The 21,788-nt window shown below is 49.7% G+C and overlaps 1 protein-coding gene across 1 annotated transcript in view; it reads left to right on the top strand.

The window, feature by feature from the left end:
- Positions 1 to 21,788, top strand: part of DSCAML1 (DS cell adhesion molecule like 1) — a 339,836-nt gene that overhangs the window by 296,697 nt on the left and 21,351 nt on the right. Inside the window, exons 15-19 of the mRNA XM_044257920.1 lie at positions 2,397 to 2,564; positions 3,877 to 3,947; positions 9,420 to 9,660; positions 13,166 to 13,312; positions 15,476 to 15,631. Coding sequence (XP_044113855.1) covers positions 2,397 to 2,564; positions 3,877 to 3,947; positions 9,420 to 9,660; positions 13,166 to 13,312; positions 15,476 to 15,631 — 783 coding nt within the window. The remainder of the gene's footprint in view (positions 1 to 2,396; positions 2,565 to 3,876; positions 3,948 to 9,419; positions 9,661 to 13,165; positions 13,313 to 15,475; positions 15,632 to 21,788) is intronic.

Here is a 21,788-nt window from a genome sequence, read left to right as displayed (position 1 = left end):
ACACACTGGGGAGATGAACACCTTGAGATAAAATATGTTAGAGCAGTTTTCCTGAGTCTTCCTTTTCTTTGAAAATGTGTATCATGTGTGCTGAGTGGTCGTTTAGAAACTTAACACCCTTGACATACATTAATAATACAATTCTTGTAGGCTTTTCTTGAAAATACAAAGAAGTAATAAAGAAGAGGCCTGATGGATTAAAACCCCAGCTTGCAAAAGCTAACGTTTCCACGTAAACAGAAGTGACAGACTTCATTTTGCAAAACAAACCACAAGCAAAGAAAACTAAGAAGAAAATGTGATGGTTTATTCACCTTTCTCAGTGAAGCCCTCCCAGACTCTCTTAATGACCAAGGGGGAAATAGTAAATTTGTAGTGAGTGGAGGAAGTGGACAAGAACACCTAGGCTAAGGGATCAAGGTCAACATCCCCTGTAATGGGACATAGTGGTACTCAGAGACTCGAGTACATGAAGGGACACGTTATCGCTGCTGTAATACTGGTAAAAAGAAATGAGGAAAAAATAATCTGAACCTGTCATGAAGAAAATGTCTGTTTTATGTCAATTTCAATCCACAACACCTCCCATGGTCCGTAACTCACAAGTCTTTCTTACCAACACAGAGCACAAGTCTCTTTTAATCAAGTGTGTATACACTGGCGCCCCTTTTCCTTAGCCCCTCGGTGTTCTGATACGTGGTGTGGACCTCCTGCCTCTGCCTGCCCTCATCAAAAATGAACTCACTGACTTGTGATTACTCCCCATCTCCTATAAACACGGGCAAATCAAGTATGATGAGTGTGTGAGCTGGCATGGGCTCCCGGGATGCCACAGACAGAAGTGGACGCCAGCCACCACATTGCTGGTCCATTCCCTCCCAAACCAAAGAGGTGCCCATGGCAGGTAGGAGCCCACATATTCGCAGCTCTGGCTTAACCTGCCAGTCACAGAGTGACTGTCCCGGTGGTTGGGGTGTTTTAAAAGACAAGGAGAAAATAATGTGTTTCCGAGCCTCCGCAGCTTGCCATTTGTGACTTTGGCTCATAAAACCAAAGAATTAAATGCAAAACTGCAGATGGGGAACTGGGCCAGTGCCCTTCACAGATGCCGAGACTATGCAGCTAAAAGTGGTGTTTTGAAAACCATCAAGACCTCAATTAACCAGAATCTGAAGGCAGTGTATAGTCGCTTCTGGTGAACTAATTTATTAGGTTTAAGCCTTTAAAAAGGGGGGGGAGTAGTCTTCTTAACAATTTTTCTAGAATATGCTTGCCTCCCCTCCTGTTCTAGGGACGAAACAGCAGTGAATGCAGTTTAATCTTTTCTACTGAGAATTTTCAGGACTCTCTACTGTGGATTTAAAAGGCATGGAAAATTGGGCTGAATAGTGACATCAGGACATGCCCCCCCCCAAGAAAATTTTTAAGCCCTACTATCAGCTTGTTTCCTTGTGCTCTGCCTTTTTTTTTTTTCTTTTCAACGTGAAGTACCAATAAAGTAATCTAGTTATGAATTCTGGGTTTGGAAGATCCTAGCCGAGACATTGCTATAACTGCAAGCCCTTCCTATTTTTCGTAGGAATCCCCCCAGTAGTTCCACAGCAAAAAATAGAGTGAATGAATGACTGGATTCCTCTGGAGATGAAGAATGTTTCCTGCCACAGTATTCCTGAGTGGCATTTATCTGGTTTTTCCCCCTTTCCACCATGTTGTTAAACAGCCCTGGAATGGGCTACCAGTCCCCTTGGATAAATCAGGAGCACGCTCACCTCTCTGTTGGCTCCTGACCCTGAATACTCACCATTCTCCTGCCAGTGAGAGAAAGAGGGTAGGGATTGGGCTGGGGACTCTGGCCCTCGGTCTGTTCCCTCAAAGACCAAGTAACACTCAGGACCACCACCCCACAAGTGCACGAGGAAAGAAGATATGGAGGCATATACAGAAGGAAAAAGGGAGCAAAGCCTTGGCTTCACTCTTGGCACTGAGGGATAGGGATCTCATGGTTACAGCAGGTTACTGAGGTGGTATGGGAGGCCAGGAGGAAGGGCACTGGCTAATCACACCCTTAGGGAGAGTAAGCAAATGGGGATCTTGGAAGGGGTCTTGAGAAACATCTTGTCTGACCCCCATCTGAGGCTTGAACTCACAAGCTGGCCCAGGGCAGAGGAGAGCCAGTGCATTTGCTGCTCACATTCTCAGGCCTCCCTTGGTCTCTTTGATCTTTGTGGAACAAAATCCTTGTACTCTTTGTGAAGTTCTTAAGGCCTGTGCCTTCTTTCTGCTATCTATGTAGAGCTGAACCTCTTCTGTGTCCCACAGTGGAAGTTGAGAGTTGAGGCTGGGAAGGGGTTGTGGGGTTTTCCTGGCTATGGTTTGAAATGGGTGCTCTCTCTCAGATTCCTGGGACTTCAAGCAATCCACACGCAACATCTCCCCCACCATCAACCAGGCCAACATCGTGGACTTGCACCCAGCATCCGTGTACAGCATCCGCATGTACTCCTTCAACAAGATTGGCCGTAGTGAGCCAAGCAAAGAGCTCACCATCAGCACCGAGGAGGCTGGTGAGTACCTGGCCTTGTGGCTCTTTCCCATGGCCCTGGGGATCCGGGGCATTGGAGGCCTGCACCCACCCTGTCCACTGATGGTGGACTTGCAATACAACAGGGAAGGAGAGATCCCAAGGTATTTATCTGTGTTTGCCTCTGGATCATTGGAGGCTCTTCTGTTTGACCTCTTCAGGTGCAGCAGTAGATGCTGGGCTTTGGGGAGCTGTCCATGGTTCTTTCTTACTCCCCTGGCCCCAGCCTGTCTAGAAAGGACAAATAAGCTAGATCTGTGAAGGGCAGAGTACTAGTGCCCTGTATTAATTTCCATGAGCTTTGTCTTGAATTTTGTCTGAAAGTTTAAACAAGCTTTCTCTCCCTATAGTTTCTCCTGCTATTGCAAAATATAAAATAATACCAAAAGTACATATACTATGTGAGCTTTACAAATAATAATAAAGTAAAAACTAGTATAATCCCCACTCACCATCAATTGCCAGCATGCCAGGGGTCCTCCCTACACCCCTTCCCAACCAGAGCCGCCTGTTCCTCCCCACGAAGGAACCAGTAGCCCTTCTTGCTTTTCTTTTTTATAGTGCCACTACAGTGTATATACACATAAAGCATATAGTTTAGTTTTGCCTATTTTCCAGTGGCATATCTTCATGAAGTTATTCTCAACATATTCTTCTGTGCCTTCCTTGTTTTGATCAATAGTACAATAGTATTTTTGTGAGTTTCACCATTTGTGCATTTTCAGTGCTGCATAGTATTCCTCACCGTGGTTATACCATCACCTCTTGGTCCATTTTAATGGAGATGGACATTTGGGTGGTTGACATTTTGGGGCTATGAAGATTTTTGTGCTGGTACACCTACAGAGGTTTTGCAAGTTCTCTACTGAAACTAAGTAGTTGCAGAATTAGTCATCAGATGAGCACGCTTCTAACTTCAACCAAGAATGCCAAAATATCTTCCCAAGTATTGAGCCAATTTGCTTTCTCATGGCCAGTAAATGTAAGAATTCCTGCCACGACACACCCTTGCCTACACTTGAGACTATCAGACTTTTAAAAATTTGTTGCCAATTTGCTGGATATATAGTGATATCTCATTGTCATTGTTTGCTGTTTTCAGCTAATCGTGGAGAAAGGAGAGGCACTGTAAGCCCTGTGGTTGTTTTAGGGGGCTCAATCAAAGATTCTCTGCTTTTGTGTATGAGCTTTTCCTCGGTTCCCTAGCAGTCCTCCAGCTCAGGAGAATGAGAGTAAGGACCTGGGATTCTTTTCTTCCAAGATTTGACTTGTAATGTTGTTTCTCCCTCCACCAGCTCCCGATGGGCCCCCCATGGATGTCACCTTGCAGCCAGTAACCTCACAGAGCATCCAAGTGACCTGGAAGGTAAGCGAGATCAAAAGCATTTCCCTGCTAACTGCCTCCATGACTGCTCCCTCCTCAACCCAGGAATGAAGCCCCAGAAAGCTTGCTGGTTTCTAGTCTCTTAGAATTCTCATGCCTGTTTTTTTGCTAAACAGGTGAAATCAGAGGAGAGGAAAGACAGGAGGATAAAGGGTTGGGTCCCCCCCCCCCAATCCCTACTCCCTCTGTCCCTGGGCAGGCCAGTAGCTGAGTTGAGATGAAGAACTTGGCAGTGCCAAGGAGAGGGAAATGATTTTTCCACCACACTGGCCTCTCTTCCCAACTCCACATGTTGTAATAGGTCAGGAGTTGGATTTGATTTTACACAAAGCTCAAGGGGCCCTTGTGAATCATGGGAGAAGACAGGACAGGGGCTTTCCCTTGTCCTGGCGCTGTGCCTGGAGCTGGGAGGTATGGTGGTACGACACCCCCTCTTCTCCCAGTGAGACCACACACAGGAGTCTTGGTGTTTTCAGACCTTGGTTTCCTCTTCGATAAAACCAGAGTGAAAATAACTGCCCTCCCTTCCTCTGGGGATGGTTGAGCTGCAAAAAACAGACCAGTCTTTTCTGCAGCCCTTGTGAAGGGGTAGAGACCTATGAATTCTACAGGGTGTCTGAGGACCTTATCACATAAGAAAACTCTTAGGGGGGCACCTGGGTGGCTCAGTGGGTTAAGCCTCTGCCTTCGGCTCAGGTCATGATCCCAGGGTCCTGGGATTGAGCCCCGAATCGGGCTCTCTACTCAGCAGGGAGCCTGTTTCCTCCTCTCTCTCTGCCTGCCTCTCTGCCTACTTGTGATCTCTCTCTCTCTCTCTCTCTCTCTGTCAAATAAACAAAATCTTTAAAAAAAAAAAAGAAAGAAAGAAAACTCTTGGGGGCACCTGGGTGGCTCAGCCATTAAGTGTTCAGCTCAGATCATGGGATCTTGGGTCCTGGGATTGAGCCCTGCATCTGGCTCCCTGTTCAGCAGGTAGCCTGCTTTTCCCTCTCTCACTCCCCCTGCTTGTGTTCCGTCTCTCACTGTGTCTCTCTCTGTCAAGTAAATAAAAATCTAGAAAGGAAGGAAGGAAGAAGGAAAGAAAGAGAGAGGGAGGGAGGGAGGGAAGAAGGAAGGGAGGAAGGAAAGAAGGAAGAAAAACCCTTAGAGGAGGTCCCATAGCAGGGCAGAGAAACAGATCAGAATAATGTTGAGCAGAACAATAAACCCTGTCCTGGGAAACTCTGGCCCTGGGCATACGAGGGCCTCCAGTCCTGACAGTGGCCTGTTGCACTCAGCTTGCAGGCTTCCAGTATTTTCCTACACTAACCCTCTCTTCCTGGAGGGCACCCAGAAGAGGTATTTGTATCCCCCTCTGCCAGAGGAGATCCCGGGAGAGATGTAAGGTGACTTGCCCACAACTATTCAAGTAGTGAAAGCGGCAGAACTTATATGTACATGGTCCAGGGACCCCTGGGTGGCTCATTCAGTTAAGCGTCTGCCATCGGCTCAGGTCATGATCTGCGGGTCCTGGGACCGAATCCCACATCGGGCTCCCAGCTCAGAAAGGATCCTGCTTCTCCTCTCCTGAACTCCATGCAGTGGCCTGGGTCCCCTGCTAGGTGGTCTGGAGCCCCAGTCCACTGCATGGAGTTCAGGAACAGAGAGCTTTCTTAGGGCTCATACATGTTTTTCTTCTTGGAGTTTTCCCATCTCAACGATGAGGCTTGGGGCATGGGGGATGCCTTGTCCACATCTGGGACCAGACCTTCAAACTCTTTTTCTGGCTCTAACTTCTGATGGGAAAAGATCAGGCACTCAGTCCTCCTCTGGACCTTCCACAAAAGGGCTTAGTGATATTTCCCTTAAAGGGACTACCCTCTTGGGGCACCTGGGTGGCTCAGTCGGTTAAGCATCTGCCTTCAGCTCAGGTCATGATCCCAGGGTCCTGGGATGGAGCCCCACATTGGGCTTCCTGCTCAGCAGGGAGCCTGCTTCTCTCCCTCTCTCTCAAATAAATAAACAAAACCTTAAAAAAACACACACACTCTTCATATGTGTGCATGCATGCACACACACATGCACAGCAGTGCCTGGTTCCTTCCTTCCCTAGAGAAATGACCAGGATGGAAATGGGGCACAGGTTGGGCAGTTGGTCGTTCCTGGGAACCAGCCCACCTAGCAGTTGCCCAGAGCCATGGTTCCCCTTCAGGTTCAGCTCCGGGTTCCAAGGCTTCCCTCAGAAAGTGGGGGTGAAGCCTAGAATCTAACCCCAAGTCTGTCTGCATCCTGGTTCTGGACCCAAGTCCCAGCAATACTCTCCGGAAGCCAGGAGGTGGGGGCGGGGAATGTATGTATGTAAAACACTGAGCCATTTGGCTACAGACCTCAAACCAGGAGGTCGATGAAAATTTAGAATCAGATTTATTTCTCCAAAGTCTCATAATGAAAAATAAAATTGATTAGAAAGTTAGAACTTCAGAATGAACCAGCCCATCAATAAATTTTGGCCTGACTTCTCAGGGGATTTTTTTTTTAACACCAAGAAACAGATTAATGAAAAATAAAGATTCACTTGAAAGATAAGTCACTTCATTTTAAGACCCTTTCCATGAGATGGATCGCCACTGCTTTATGACATAAATTTGCAATCAGCCCTATTGATTTCTTAATGCTTCAAGAGAAATATTGTTAAGATTGATTTAAATCCTGAGTGTGCCTGTTGGGGGTGAGGGGAGCAGTGGAAGGGAGAGGAGAGGGAGAGACAGGAGGAGAGAAGGAGAAAAGAGGGAGATAGGGAAGGAAGATGGGACAAGATTTGTATTAATATGTGAATACATACATATGGATACAGCAGCGTGTCCCTCAATGTCCGTCCCGGACCTCAGTCAGTATACGTTGATGTGAGAATGTTACACGGTGCTCTGCACAGGTGTCTGTCATCATCACGGTAAGGATGGCTGTGGTCATGAGTGTTGTATATATCAGCACATGGCATTATGGATGTGTGTAATTCTAGAATGTGCATCATTGTGAAGGCAGGGTATCACTCTTGAAGATATGTTTATGTCTATAATAGATGTGTGTGTGTGTAGATATACACGGGCACAGATGAGAATGCAGGAATGTTCTCACTTACAAACGAGCAAACAGGACTGCCCAAGTGCTGAAAAACATTAATTCAGGCATTAACAAAAAGTCAAGTCAATTAAATACACATACACACACACCTCTTTAGTGAGTTCAAAACCATTACGTTAAATTAAAAACTTCATTTTATTGAGTTAACAGTGAGCTTAAAATGCAGTTCATTTAAAACATTCATTGAATTAAAAAAAAATAGTGGGACTGTTTTACTAACTTAATTGTTTTTGATCTCACTATTTTTTGGTATAATAAAAGGTGGGCTTTTCAATTAACTTCATTGTCTTTAAAACCCTGATTTGAGTTGTTTTTCTGTGCACTGGGGTGGGTGCTCTCTCTCAATTTATAGATGGGCGAGTCTGTTTGTTCAAGGAGCTGGTTTCTATCTGTAAGTCTGGATCTGTCTGACTGTAGGTAGGTACGTGGATTAGGATGTTTGCTTTGATGGGTCGGGATGTGAGATATATCAGGAGTGCGTGTGTGTGTCTGTGTGTATCAAGGTTGAAGCTTGGGGTAAGAGAAGGTTTTCTGGCCCCAGCTTCATGCCATTGGTGTTTACTCTGTCTTCCCAGCTGACTGGGACCAGTCCTTCATTATCACCAGCCCAGCCAGAGCTCCAAAATGTTCCCTTCTTACCACGTGTCTTATCCATCTCTGTCTGTCTGTCTAGGGGCTGGCTTCAGGCCTCCCCACCCCACAGACCCCAACCCCTAGCCATGATGTCCGGGGAGACCTAGCCACGTGCTCCAAAGGACTGGCCACACACGAAGTCAAGGACTCTTTTTTTTTTTTCTTTTTGGAGTTGTGGTAAAATATATGGCCCATTTTTATCATTTTATCCATGCCTACGTGCACAGGTCATTGTCATGAAATATGTTCACTGTGTATGCAACCGTCACTGCTGTCTACCTCCCGAACTTTCTCACAATCCCAAACAGAAACTCTGCACCTGTTAACTGATAAGTACTCCTCTCCTCGCCCCAGCCCCTGGAAACTCCTAGTCTCCTTTCTGACTCTGTGAATGTGGCTGTTCTGCAGACTGTTCTAGGGACTCCATAGAAACTGGATCACACATCACTTGAACTTTTGTGTCTGGCTTATTTCACTGAGTGTGATGTTTTCAAAGTTCAGCCACATGGTAACCTGCGTCAGAATTCCATTCTGGCTGAACAATAGGCTGTGTCCAGCTAAATAATATTCGATTGCCCTCATAGACCACATTTTATTTATTTGTTCATTCATCAATGGACACTTGGGTTGTTTCTACCTTTTGACTATGATGAATAATAATGCTACCATGAACTTGGGTGTGCAAGTCTGTGTCTGAGTCTCCACTTTCACTTCTTGGGGTACGTACCAAGGAGCGTAACTGCTGGATCCTATGGAAATTCCATGTTTCACTCTGGGAGACTGCTGACCATGGCCGCCGTACCAGTTTGCATCCCCACCCACAGTGCAGGAGCCCAGTTGGCCCACGTCATCGCCCAGATGTGTTGTTTTCCATTTGGTGACAATGGCTGTCCTAGGGGGTGGGAGGGTGTGATGCATCATCTTGGGATTCTCTTTTTACTCAAGCTAATTGCTCATCTTCCTGTCCATTTGGTTACTTTTTGTCTGTGGTTCCATTTCTCCCAGGCTCCCGAGCCCATGTCAGATAAAAGCCGTATCAGCTCCTCTCTCCATTCATTCAGTAACTGTGTATTGAAGGCTTGCTACGTATCAGCCATCATTCTAGACAGAGCACAGCAAAGAGCAAACGAAACAATATTTTTCATCCTTATGGTGTTTATATGCTAATGTGAACACAGGGACGCATAAGTAAAATATATAGGATGTCCGATGATGCTAAGTGCAATGGAGAAAAAGAGAGCCTGGGGAAGAAAAAGTGGGTCCAAGAAGTGATGGGGGCCAGGAAGAAACGTGAAAAATATGGAACAGAGGGCAGGGAGCAATCTCAGATAAAGAGCATGAGGAAAGCCTCATGAAGACAGGGCGTGGTCGCGAGGATACCACAGAGGTGAAGAGGGAAGCTGTGCGGCCATGTAAGGAAAGAGGGTCTCCCTGGAGTGGAGGTGGGCCCCGTGTGAACCGCGAGAGGCCAATGTGCTGGAGCAAGGGCAGCCAGGGGAAGAGGAAATGGACCCAAGAGGTAACGGGGCAGGTCGTACGGGGTTCCGTTGCCCTTGTAAGAGCTTTGCTTTTCACCCCAAGCAAGATGGGATCCTTTGAAGGGTTGGGAACTGAAACAGGACAGGATCTTCCTTTGGCTTTCAGAGCATCGTCTCCGAGCCCCCTTGTGTCTTTGTCTCCCCTCCCCCACCCCGCTCACAGGCGCCCAAGAAGGAGCTGCAGAATGGCGTCATACGGGGCTACCAGATCGGCTACAGGGAGAACAGCCCTGGCAGCAGTGGGCAGTACAGCATCGTGGAGATGAAGGCCACTGGGGACAGCGAGGTGTACACCCTGGACAACCTCAAGAAGTTCGCCCAATATGGGGTGGTGGTCCAGGCCTTCAATCGGGCTGGCACGGGGCCCTCATCCAGCGAGATCAATGCCACCACGCTGGAGGACGGTGAGGACACGGCCACGCGTCAGTGGGCGGGAGAGCCAGGGCTGCCAGCGAGGACTCGGGGCCCTCCCACTGCTCCCGGGCCCCGTCACAACCCCATGAGGCACACAGGCACCCTGGATCCCTCCAGCTCCTCTGACCCATTAGCTCCTCAAGAGGTGTGGGACCTTGAGCACCCCCAAGCTCTCAGTCCACTGGCCAGCGCTCTGTCCATTGCGTGCTGATGCTCCGCCCATCTGAGCCCCTGCCCCTCACCCACCGGACTCTCCCTCATTCTGGCCCTCACTCCTGTCTCTCCCCAGGCCCTTTTCCTCTACACTCTGGTCCTGTTTCTTCTCCCTCAACAACCTGCAGGTCGGAAACAGAGCAGAAACCAAGTTACCTTTGCATTTCTGGGCTGGAACCCATCCACTGCCTATCTGAGGGGCCGGACAGGAGACAGGGCTTAAGATATACCAAGATCCACGTGGTGGGAGGTGTAGAGCCACTGCTTTAAACGTGATCCTTTGAGGACCAGAGAGGACTCCACACTCTGATGAGTAAATGACAGGGCCCAGCTTTCAGGGGGACAACGTTAGGAGGAAGCAGGGATGTGCCTGCTCTCCAAGCACAGAGAAGGGCCAGCTAGTACCTGAGCCTGTGTGAGGTTGAAAGAGGAGACATGGCCCTTGATGCCTGTGGCCTCCCAAAGGGCAGAAGTTTCCCCTAAGCTTCTTTTCTGATGTCCTAACCCAATTCCAGAGTCTGAGATTAAAACCGCTGCTGCGTCTGACCCTGCCCCTGCAGAGGGAGGGGACTCATGCATTCCACTATTAGAAAGTCATTCCTTGGAGGGCATGGCTGGCTCAGTAGGTTAAGTGTCCAACTTTTTTCTTTTCTTTTCCTTTCTTGTCTTTTGTTTTTTTCTTTTTTCTTTTTTTTTTTTTTTTTGAGATTTTTTACTTATTTATTTGTCAGGGAGAGAGAGAGAGAGCACAAGCAGGGGAAGGGGCAGACAGAAGGAGAAGCAAGCTCCCCTGGGGAGCCAGATGTGGGACTGCAAGGCTCCATCCCCCCGGGGCTCATAACCTGAGCACAAGGCAGACACTTCATTGACTGAGCCACCCAGGCATAAGTATCCAGCTCTTGATCTCAGCTCAGGTCTTGATCTCGGCGTCATGAGTTAAAGTTCCATGTTTGGGGGTGTGGGGGGGTGTGGGCAGTCACTCCTTAAGGTTAAGCAATGCCTTCTTCCTAGTTCATCTTCTCTAAAAATGTAGGCACCCCTGGGAGGAAGGATATATCAGGTCAGAAACCTGAAAGTAGATTAGCTCATGCTGGCGGTCCATAACTTTGGCTACAAATTGGAATTATCTAGAAGCTTTAAAAAATATCGATGCCCTGGCTTCATCTCCCAAGATTCTCATTCAGTGGTTCTGCGGCCCAAGCTGGGCTTTGGGATGAAGCACTGAGCCCCTGGGGAACGGGAGAACTCAGAAAAAGGGAAAAACACGTAGCAAGCAGAGGGACACAAAGAACCCTAGTAGGGGACATGGGGAACAACAAGACAGCCAGTGCCCCCTTGGCCTCCACCATTCCACACTGACTCTGTCCCCAACCAGTACCTCCCCAGACCACAGGCCCGGCTGGGTGGAGGGGAGTCAACTTGTCACCTCTTTACACCAACAGTACTCATCCCAAGGGGTACTCTGACCCGGTAGTTCTCAAACCTGAATGTGTATCAGAACCTTCTGGAAGGCCATAAACAGATTGCTAGGCTCTCCCCCCACCCAGCTCCTGCTAACAGGTTGAATAAATTTTGCATTTCAAAGAAATTCCCAGATGCTGCTGGCACAGGGGGGCACCTGCCTATGAGAACCGCAGCGCCAATAGCTAGGGCGCTCCCCATCAAAGAAGTCAGGTTTCAAGGAAGCTAAAAAGCCTGTCCGGAATCACCTATCACCTAAAGAACAGAGCCCGGGGTCAAAATCCAGGTCAGATCCTGAATCCTATACTCTTTCCTGTGCCCCACTCTCTCTCTCTCTCGCTTTGGAGCAAGGCTGGATATAGGACCAAGAGATGCGGACCCGGGATGCCCAGGGAAGGCGTGTCCAGGGGGACAGCTGCCCCAGGCCCACACAGCCACAGCACACACAGCCCTGACTGCTGTCTACCAGGGCCGGGCCAGGAAACAGCCAGGCCAGACCTCCAGCAGGGTACTATCTCCCTGGCTCCGGCTTCTGGGTGGGGGGGCCTAGAATTTCCAACAGGGAGAGATCAGCATGGGCTGTAGAGTCATTTTCAAAACAAAAGAGGAGAGAGGGAAGAAGTTTCCAGCAGCATTTGCTCAGCAGTTTTTCATACTTAATTAAGGCCCTCGTTAGCCTGTCAGATCCTGATCGTTTCCTGGCAATATTAGCACTCCTCCTGGGGTAGTCAAGGGCCCTGCTTTAGCAATAGTGTCTTTTCCATAATTATATTACCTTCATTTTGTTCGAACGGGCGATCTGTATTAGTTTATTACACTGGGTCCCTAATTACATGGTGCTTATATTTTTACACCTAAGTAATATGAAACAATAATCATTCTCAAAGAGGATCGTTAGGATGATGTATTATCATTTAAATGCTCATAAAAATTAGAGTTGCCTCTTGTGGGGCAGTGGGATCTAATTACCTTCCATCCAGCCTGTGCCTCCTTTCTCCCTCTCTGAGCAAAGCAGACCTGGCCTTTCCCTTTGGCCCCAGCTCCTGGGAAGCCAGCAGGAAGTGCCACCAAATTTCTTCCCAAACAAAGTGGCTCCCGCAATCTGGCGTCCCCACTGTCTGCCATCTCAGAAAGAGTGACCTGCACTAGGGCCAACCCCAGAGTGTAGGACTTAGGTTAGGCTCCAAGGTAGCGCTCCAGGGGAGAGGGTTAGAGGCAAAATGGGCCACCTAAGTTGCTATCAGAAAGTGTTTTCTCATCATCTGAGGCATTTTGATGTGTAGGGACAAGGGACAAAGGTGTAATGGTCCCAGAAAACTTAAAGGTGTCTATGGAACCTTCTCCCCTTCAACAAGGTGAAGGGACTACCTTGTTTTCCTTCCCTTCAGCCTGGCATAAGGACCCACGGGGCCCAAGAGGCTGGGCTCAGACCACCTGGTCAGATGCCACATCGGGCCAGCAGCCATCAGATAAGACCCAGGGCTGGCCTGGCAATCTTCTAGGTTCTGTAACCTGATGAAGATGAACTTCCTGGGCTGTGGTGCCCACTGGAGGATCCCCATGGGGTCATGCCTTGTGTTCATCACCTTGTGCCCTCAGCACATACCCAGAACTAGGAACATGCCGCCTGGAGAGCAAGGAACCAAAGCTATGAAGACCTCTTTTCATCCAAACCCAGGAGAGGAAATGCTTCACTTCCCAGCCATGCAGCCAGACTCTCCTCACTCTATCGGGAGCTCCTCCCGTGTTCTCCTGGTTGGGACACAGATGGCAGGCTGTATGCCCTGACCGGACTCTACCCTTCTCCCCTGCCCCCTGCAGTGCCCAGCCAGCCCCCCGAGAACGTCCGGGCCCTGTCCATCACCTCCGATGTGGCCGTCATCTCCTGGTCGGAGCCCCCACGCAGCACTCTCAATGGCGTCCTCAAAGGCTACCGGGTCATCTTCTGGTCACTCTACGTGGATGGGGGTGAGTGTCCCGGGAGTGACGGCTGTGTCTCGGGGTGAGAGATGTGGGCTCCTTGGGGGTCTGTGTCCAGACCAGACACAGATGATCAGAGCTGAGCATCTTCCCACAGGATATCAAGTGGAGGCCCAGCCCCTCTCTTCTGCATACACTGTCCCAGCCAGAGCCACGGCCAGGATGGGTGGTGGGATACATGGTCACCTCTGTGCTGAGGGGAGGGACATCAGCTGCTCCTGGACGGCCCTGTGTTGGGGAATGACTGGAGCTGTGATGGGGTGTCTGTGATTTTCTGATATAACGTGTTGATCTTGGGCAGGGTCCCCGGCACCCAGACGGGGCGGTTGAAAAGTGTCAGGAAGGCACTGCTTTCAGAGGGGTGTGGAGCGGTGGGGGGCACCTGGGCTCTCCTCACCACCGAGGCCAGAAGGGGAGGAAACGGGGTTACCAGAAGCTGGTGGAGGGACAGTGCAGCATCCCTTGGCCAGGCAGTGAGGTGGGCAGTCTGCCCAGGATCCAGAGAAGAGCAGGAAATGGAGCTGGAATGGCAGGGGCACAAAACCCAAGACCGTGGCCCAACGCTAGGGGTACCTTCCTTGCCCTGGGATGCACTGGTCTAGGCAGTCGTCTGTAGCCCCACAAACACACCGAGCCCCTGCCCGCTGGGTACACGGGAGCCTTGCAGTGACCAGGAAAGCCTGCGCTTGTACAAGCCAGAGGCCCAGCGTCCCAAACCATGGAGCTGCTCTACTGGGGGCCACGGTGAGCTTGGCTCCCCGGCTTCTGAGCCTTCTGCCCCCAGCTCCCTTGGCTCTCCCTTCTCCTCTGGAGGACCGGAAGCTCCAGCTCGTGGTCATTTCTGCAGGGCAGCTGCCCTCCTCATCCCCTCACCCCTTCTCCGTGTGTATGCCGAGATGCACTGCCGACAGCATGTGCCTTTCCCTGCCACCACCGCCATGGCCTCCTCCAAAAGCACAGTGGCCTGGAGCTCAGGGCTTGGGTCTTGGGAGGTGTCCCTAGTTCATGTGCTCTGACACAGCACCCCCCGTTTGTGCTGCCCCAGATAAGGGGTGGTCCTTCGGTTTCCAGAACTTGCTTCCTCTTTTCTAAACCCACAGTGTTCCTAGCTCAGCCCCTTAAGGTAAGGAAGTCATTAGCCTTTGTAATCTCCAAAGGCACCTGGCTCACTGGCCATACTGACCTCCTTTTGGGTCTTTTCTCTGGCTCCTGTCCTTGAGTACGCTGACTACCCTGGTTTCTAATTTCTTAAAAAAAAAAAAAAAGGGGGGTCCCACTGCTGGAGTTTCTAAGGCTTTCCTGCACTGACCTGGAGTTGCCTCTGGCTGGGCATGGTGTTCTCACTCCCGGGCCCCAGCAGACTGCTGTCCTCCCTGGGCTGGGCCTTCTGCCCACAGCAGGTCCCCAGGGAGGCCCTGGACTGGGTCTACGGGCTTCTACAAAGCCTGTTCTCAGCCAGTGTCCAGGCCTGTCTTTCTGAAAGCCCAGGGGTCTCAGTGGACGGCTGTCAGCTCAGGAGCCTGTCTTTTTGTCTCCTTCTAAGTTCATGGTCTTCCCAGGGGACCCCCTCCCCAAGCTTTCCTTCAGCCTACAGTAAGTCCCTTAGCAGAGTCAAATGACGGGTCCTCACTGAGCCGGAGGAAGGCCCGACCCTTCCTGGCGGAGGCTGTCTCCTCTCATAGCCTGTCCCAGATTCTTTCTGTAGGTTCTTCCTAGGGAGGGTGTCCTCAGGGGTAGGGAGAAGGGAAGGGGACTTAGCTCTTATGCTACTGAGAGTATGGCATGCTTGGGATCCCTTGCAGGGAGAGGGGACTGGATGGAGGAGGGGAAGGGGGGGTGCTTGGAGAGATGGAAATATTCTCCAATACTCCAGGGAGAGTATTACGTTGAATTTGGTGCAAGGTCACTGGGGCCAAGGCCAGGCATAGGCCGGCTCACCCTGGTTGGACCCCTTGGGGAGAGATGAGGCCTGGGAGCAGTGCCCCAAATTTGCTCCCATGTTCCTGGAGGTCAAGTCCCCCTAGTTGCCACTACCATGGAGGCGAAGTCTGAGCCCAGTGGAGCCCAGGCTGGCAGAGGGCCAGCGGCAGGGGGACCAGGCACGCCCCCCCCCAACCCGGGCTGCACTCAGGGGCTGCTTGTCTCCGGCAGAGTGGGGCGAGATGCAGAACATCACCACCACGCGGGAGCGGGTAGAGCTTCGTGGTATGGAGAAGTTCACCAACTACAGCGTGCAGGTGCTGGCCTACACCCAGGCCGGGGACGGTGTGCGCAGCGGCGTGCTCTGCATCCAGACCAAGGAGGACGGTGAGTCCGCTCTGCCATGCCCAGCCCGGCCTCGGCACCCCCGCCACACTCCCCCAGGGCCTGCTGCCGAGCGCTGCCCAAGGAGAAGGGTGACGGCAGGGCACCGTCCTGTCTCCTGTCCCTTTGAGTCATTGTAGGGTGGCTTTGGGCACTCTGGGACCCCACCTGGGGAGACCACAGCCTGCCATTGGTGGTAGCGGATGCTCTGGGACTCCTGCATAAACATATAAGTGACGGGAACCTGCTCCCTTGGCTCCCCATGCAGCACCAGGTCAGAGGCTGATAAAGTCTCTCTTCCCCCCTCCCCTTCAAGAGCATCCTTTTTGTGGCATCTGCTCTGATGCAAGTTTCTGCCTGGTTTCCTCTGGATACAGATGGTTGGGATTGGCGGGGAGGGGGAGAGGGCCATCTCGCCTCACATCTTGGCTTAGGGACTTGGCAGCCATCCTGCAGAAGCCCCAGAATGGGCCAGGCCCTGGACTCTGGTGCGCTGGGGAGGCTCTCAGGGACAGAATGGGCTGTGCCTCCATTCGGAGCTCTGATCTCAAAGCCCTTCCTCATGGGACGGAACTGGAGGAAAAGCAGAGATCACGAGCCAACCCTCCAGGCTGGGGTGACAAAGGAAGATGGTGGGGGAGGTTGAGAGCTGAACCAACCCAGCAGAGAAGAGGTTGGGAAAAGGGCCAGACTCCCAGCTGGGGCCCAGAAATGCACACCGCCAGGGGGCCTTGTTAGTCTGGAGCACCTCCCCTCCCCCCACCTCTCACCCGGCATCCAGAAGCTGGGGCTCCTGCTTCCGGCCTCCACTTTCTTCCTCACCCATCCCAACATCATCCCTTAGCTGACACTTCAACCTTCTGAGGCAGGTGCTCTATTTTTAAGTTGGTTCCTGTGAAGAGTGGCTGGCAGCTTGGGGACTAAAGCAGCAGCCACTGCTAACATCCTGGCTTCCTCCCCTTGCTGCCTCAGTTTTCTCAAAGTTCCCGTGGACTGGGTCCCCTCCTGTGTGTTTTCGCAGAAGGTGTTGGAGGATTAGAGTTGCTGAGGCAGGGGTCCCAAGGTGGAAGGGATGCTCGAGAGTTTCCCAGAGCAGCCAGGTGCCCAGGGAGCAGACCGGTTTAATCCAGCTCCCCACTCTCCCTAAGCCCTGGCCCTCCACCAGATCGGCCCCCTCCCTGCCTTAAGCTCTGAGCAATTAAATATTTACCAACCTGCCTGCCCTACTTTTCCTGCCATTAATCCCCCCATCAAGGTTTCCTGGGACAGCTCCGGGCAGAGCCACCTGCTCATATGTGTGCAGGCCAAGTGGGGACCATGCTCGGAGCCTGGCCCCTTTCCAGAGCTTCTGAACAACATACCTATCCAGCCCCTAGATGGGAACCACTGCTCCCCCACCCTGTCCCCGCCCTTTTGCATCCTGTGCTGATGCAAGGTCTGAGCTATAAGCTCTTCTGCATGTTTGACAAAGGTGGGGGCCCCACGAGGGAATCTGAAGGTCCGAAAGCATCATCCCTCTCCGCAAGGAGCTTCCCACTTTTTGCTTCAGAGCTGCCTCCAGAGCCATGCCCAGGGACACGCGCAGGGGACCATGCAGCCAGGAAATGGGTCCCGTGGGCAGCTCCGCAGAGTAAAGGGGCGCTGGCAGGCACAACAGAAGAGCATGGCCCAGCCCTGTCCGTTACTGGCCAGTCACTTAGCCTTCCTGAACCTGTTTCCTCGTGATAAAATGGGGACGCTGATCACATCAAGTTGTTGTAAGAAGCAAGTTAACTGTAAAACGCTTCCTAAAATGTACAGCGCTAGAAAATGGCAGGGGCCTGCTAGTTACCAAGGTGCTGGCCGCTTCAGGTGGACCCAGGCATCCCCGAGGGACTCAGTGCCCCCCAAAAGGGAGGCCCAAGCCAGAAGGAAGCCACTGTGAGGTGAGAACCGCTGTCACACCCAGAACCGCAGCCACAGTTGACATGGGTAGCATGTGTAGTCGTAAGTGTGACCGAGCCTTCCCAGCAGCCCAACAAGGTAACTATCATGTCCATTTTCAAGGTGAGGAAAGTGAGGTCTGGCGAGCTAAAGCAACCTGCTGGAGGTCATGCATCTTGTAGGAAGTGAACCAAGGCCTTCTTGCCTCCATATCTTCTATACTTTCCATCACATGCCTGTGGCAGACAGGCAGCTTTGGGCTGCGAATTGTACAACTAAAGAAAGGTTTAACTACTAAGTGTATTATTATCACACATAACAATAAGTCTTAAGGAGCATAGCTCCAAGGTTGCTTAACTCATTGGGCCCCATCCTTCCGCTCTGCCATCCTCCACCTGTCAGCTGTGCCTCCCATGATCTCCAAATGACTGCAGCTTTAGGCATCCCACCAGACAGGACAGAGTTCCCAGTGAGAGAGGGGGTCTCTTCCTGTGGGCATGCCTCTCTTGGGAGTGAAAAACACCTTCCCCAGAAGCCCTTCAACTGATTCATCCTCATTTCCTGTTGACAACACTGGGGCAATGTGTCTCTTGCTAAGCCAGTCACTGAAAGGGGAGTGGGATGATCACAGCTGACTTCTCTGGGGGTAATAAATCCGCTAGTGTCAGTGATGGGGACAGCTCTCTCTGAGGAAGGGAGGGGCGTGGGGACCCGAGCAAGAGGGAGGCTCAGTTTGCAAGGAATAGGAAAGAACAGGGGCAGATGGGCACACAGACCAGCAGGCGCAGCACCAGCCCTGGTCCTGCCTCCTCAAGGTTCTCCCATTCCAGTTCTTTCTCAGCTCCCTCGGGAAGCAGACGGGTCCACACTGCAATATGAGCTCTGCTGTGGGAGCTTGGAATGAAGAGCTGAAGACATGGTGACTCCCCGCCCCCACGCTCAACCACCTGCCCCGGCTCAGGATTGTGCCTTCTTCCAAAGGGGAAAAAAAAAAAAATGATTGGGAAATTTAGAGGAAACCAAAATAAATTAAAAGATAAAATGAAAACAAACTCAAATAAATTCAAGCTCATTTCTGAAGTCCAAATCCCCCAGTCTTAACTTGGTCTCAGGCTGGCTTGGCTGGACTTGGTTCCTGAGCAACAAAGCCTCTTGCTGACGTCTCCCCTCCCCCGGGAATGCTGAATCAGAGTGAAAATTGAGTTGGATTTTAAACCATCTTAAAGATATTTAGCTGAGGACGAGGCTTGACTGGACCTGTGTTTTAGGAAGGTAACTCCTGAAGTAGGAGGACAGATGGCAGGAAGGGGCTCTAGGGGTTAAGGACCAGTGTCAGAGAGGCCCGTTAGAACCTGTGGGCATCTAGGCAGAGAAGCGGAAGGTGTGTGCTAGGGTGGCCTTTTTAACAATGAAGGCAGGCGTGAGCACAAGCTTAGAGAAACATATCAGAGGATCTGCACTTCCAGTAATGGTGGACTATCTATGTAATTCAAACCCACTGTCCTTCTTGCTGAGGACACTAGGAAATCTGGATAAAATATTTTTAAAACACCTGCTTGAAGGCATCCCTGAGCTCACAGGAGAGTGCAGAATTATTGGGCCAGGATCCCAGGGAGAGTGGAGGCCCAGGAGGTGAGCCTGGCCTTTGGAACAGCTCTCCCCATGGGGGGACACTTGCCAAATCTGGAGGCAGGCACTGATAATCTGAGCAGCAGTGGAAAGGAAATTGGGAGTCCAGGGCCTGCTGGGGTGGACAGGTCTATCTGGTGAATCCCCCTTACCTAGAGTTGAGACCATGGGCACAGCACGTTGGATTAAAAGTGCACCCAAAGTAGACCAGCTAAGCTTCAAATCATCTCAGTCCTGGAAATTAGATTGAGGTAGGCCCAGGTTGCTAGTCCCCAGATTGCAGGTACTTGCCAGAAGCAAATGTGAATTCTCCCTTTAATCTGAGACCTCAAACTACTTCTACAAACAAGTTTTCAAATGATGTGTCTGGCATGCAATAAAAATAATGAGGAACAACGTAAACAAAAGCCAGCAGGAAATAAAAAAAAGAAAGAAAGAAACAGACCCACAAGAATTCCAAACACGAGTTTTATCACATGAACTTTCAAACAATTACTCTGAACGAAATTGAAATTTTAAGAGAATTGGAGACTATCAAATAGAAAATCTAGAAACAAGAACTATTAATACATGAAATTAAGAACTCAGTGGATAGATTTAATAACCAATCAGAGGCAGCTGAAGAGAGAATTAGTGAACTGGAAGTTAGATGAGAAGACCCAAAAGAAGCTCAGAAAGAAAAATGAATGGAAAATAAAAGAGCAAGTAGCAGACATAGAACAGTGATTTTCAAACTTGACTGTGCAAACAAGTCACTTGGGGGTCGTGTTAAAATTCGATTCTGATTTGGTAGGTCTAGGGTGGAACCTGAGATTTTGCATTTCTAACATGCTCCCAGGTGACGCTGCTGCTGACCAACGGACCACATTCTGAATATCAAGGACATAGAGGATGTGAGAGGAAGTCTCAAAGAAGAGGAGGAAGAGAATGGTGCAGAAGATAACAAGCCTGAAAACTTTTCAAAACTGATGAGAGACCTCAATCCCCAAAGCAAGAAGTTCTAGGAACTCTGCAGGCAATGACTTAAGGAAGTCCACACCCAGGCTTATCCTAATAAAGCTGCTAAACAGGAAACACAAAGAGAAAATTCTTAAAAGCAACCGGAGGGGAAAAGACCAGTTACTCTTATGGGACCAACAATGAGATCAGCAGCTAAACTGTCAGAAACAATGAAAACCAACAAACCAACAACGGAAGCCAGAAAGCAATGCAGTGGTATAAATTATGTAAGGAAAATAGTTATCAACCTGTAATTTTATACCAAGCCAAAATATTCTCCAGGATTAAAGTGAAATAAAGATATAAAGTGAAATAAAGATATGAAGAAATAAAGACAAACGAGAACTGAGAGATTTTACCACCAATATGCCTGCTCTAGAGAAATATTAAAGGGTATTCTTTAGCTAGAAGGAAGATGATCCAGGTGGGAGCTCAGTGATGCAAGAAGGAAAGAACAATTAAATGGGGGACATACGGGTAAATCTCCATTAATACTGACTGCATAAACGATGATGACAGTGACATTATCTTGGGGAGGACCTAAAGTATATACATCATTAAAATATACAAAATGGGGGGGCCTGGGTGGCTCAGTGGGTTAAAGCCTCTGCTTTCGGCTCAGGTCATGATCCCAGGGTCCTGGGATCGAGCCCCACATCGGGCTCTCTGCTCAGCAGGGAGCTTGCTTCCCCCTCTCTCTCTGCCTGCCTCTCTGCCTACTTGTGATCTCTCTGTCAAATAAATAAATAAAATCTTTAAAAAATAAATAAATAAAATAAAATATACAAAATGGCATATAAATTGGGTGAGGGTAAATGGGGGTCCTTGCATTGTTGGAGGAAAAAAGTACCAATTCATGATTTGGTAAGTTAAAGATTCATATTGGGTTACCCCTAAAAGTGGTAACAGGCTATCTAATAGCCAGCTAATAGAGAGGGAGAAATAAAGTATTTCTTTTAAATCTTCAATCCAAAAAAATCACAAAAAGGAGTAAAAAGAAAAACAGAGTAAGTGGGACAGACAGTACTTAGTAAGAGGAGCTTTTTAAACATAAATATAGAAGTAATTGCATTAACTGATGATAAATTGATAAATGATCAATTGACTAAATTATTCAATGAAAAGAGAAAGACTGTCAGACCAGCAATGAAACAAAACCCAAATACATGCTGTTTATGGTAAACACCTAAAACATAAAGGTATGGAAATGGGAAAGGAGTACATAAAAGATATACCAGGCAGAGCGGAGAGAGAGCTGGAATGTCAGACACAGTATGCTCTAAGGCAGGAAGCATCATTAGAGATACAGAAGGACCCTCTGTTACAATAGAACCCAATTTACTAATCAAATGAAGCAGTTCCAAATTTGTTGTGAACCTAGTAACATCACCTCAAGACTGCACAAACGGAGGTGCCTAGGTGGCTCAGTCATTAAGCAGCTGCCTTCAGCGCAGGTCATGAGCCCAAAGGCCTGGGATCAAGCCCTGTGTTGGGCTCCTGCTCCACAGAGAACCTGCTGCTCCCTCTGCTTTCATCCTCTTTCTCCGTCAAATAAATACATAAAATCTTTAAAAAAAAAAATTAAGTACCCCTCTCAGTTACTGCTGAG

The sequence above is a fragment of the Neovison vison genome, chromosome 7 (genome assembly GCF_020171115.1).
Source record: "Neovison vison isolate M4711 chromosome 7, ASM_NN_V1, whole genome shotgun sequence".
Classification (NCBI taxonomy): domain Eukaryota; kingdom Metazoa; phylum Chordata; class Mammalia; order Carnivora; family Mustelidae; genus Neogale; species Neogale vison.
This window is presented reverse-complemented; position numbering and strand designations above follow the sequence as displayed.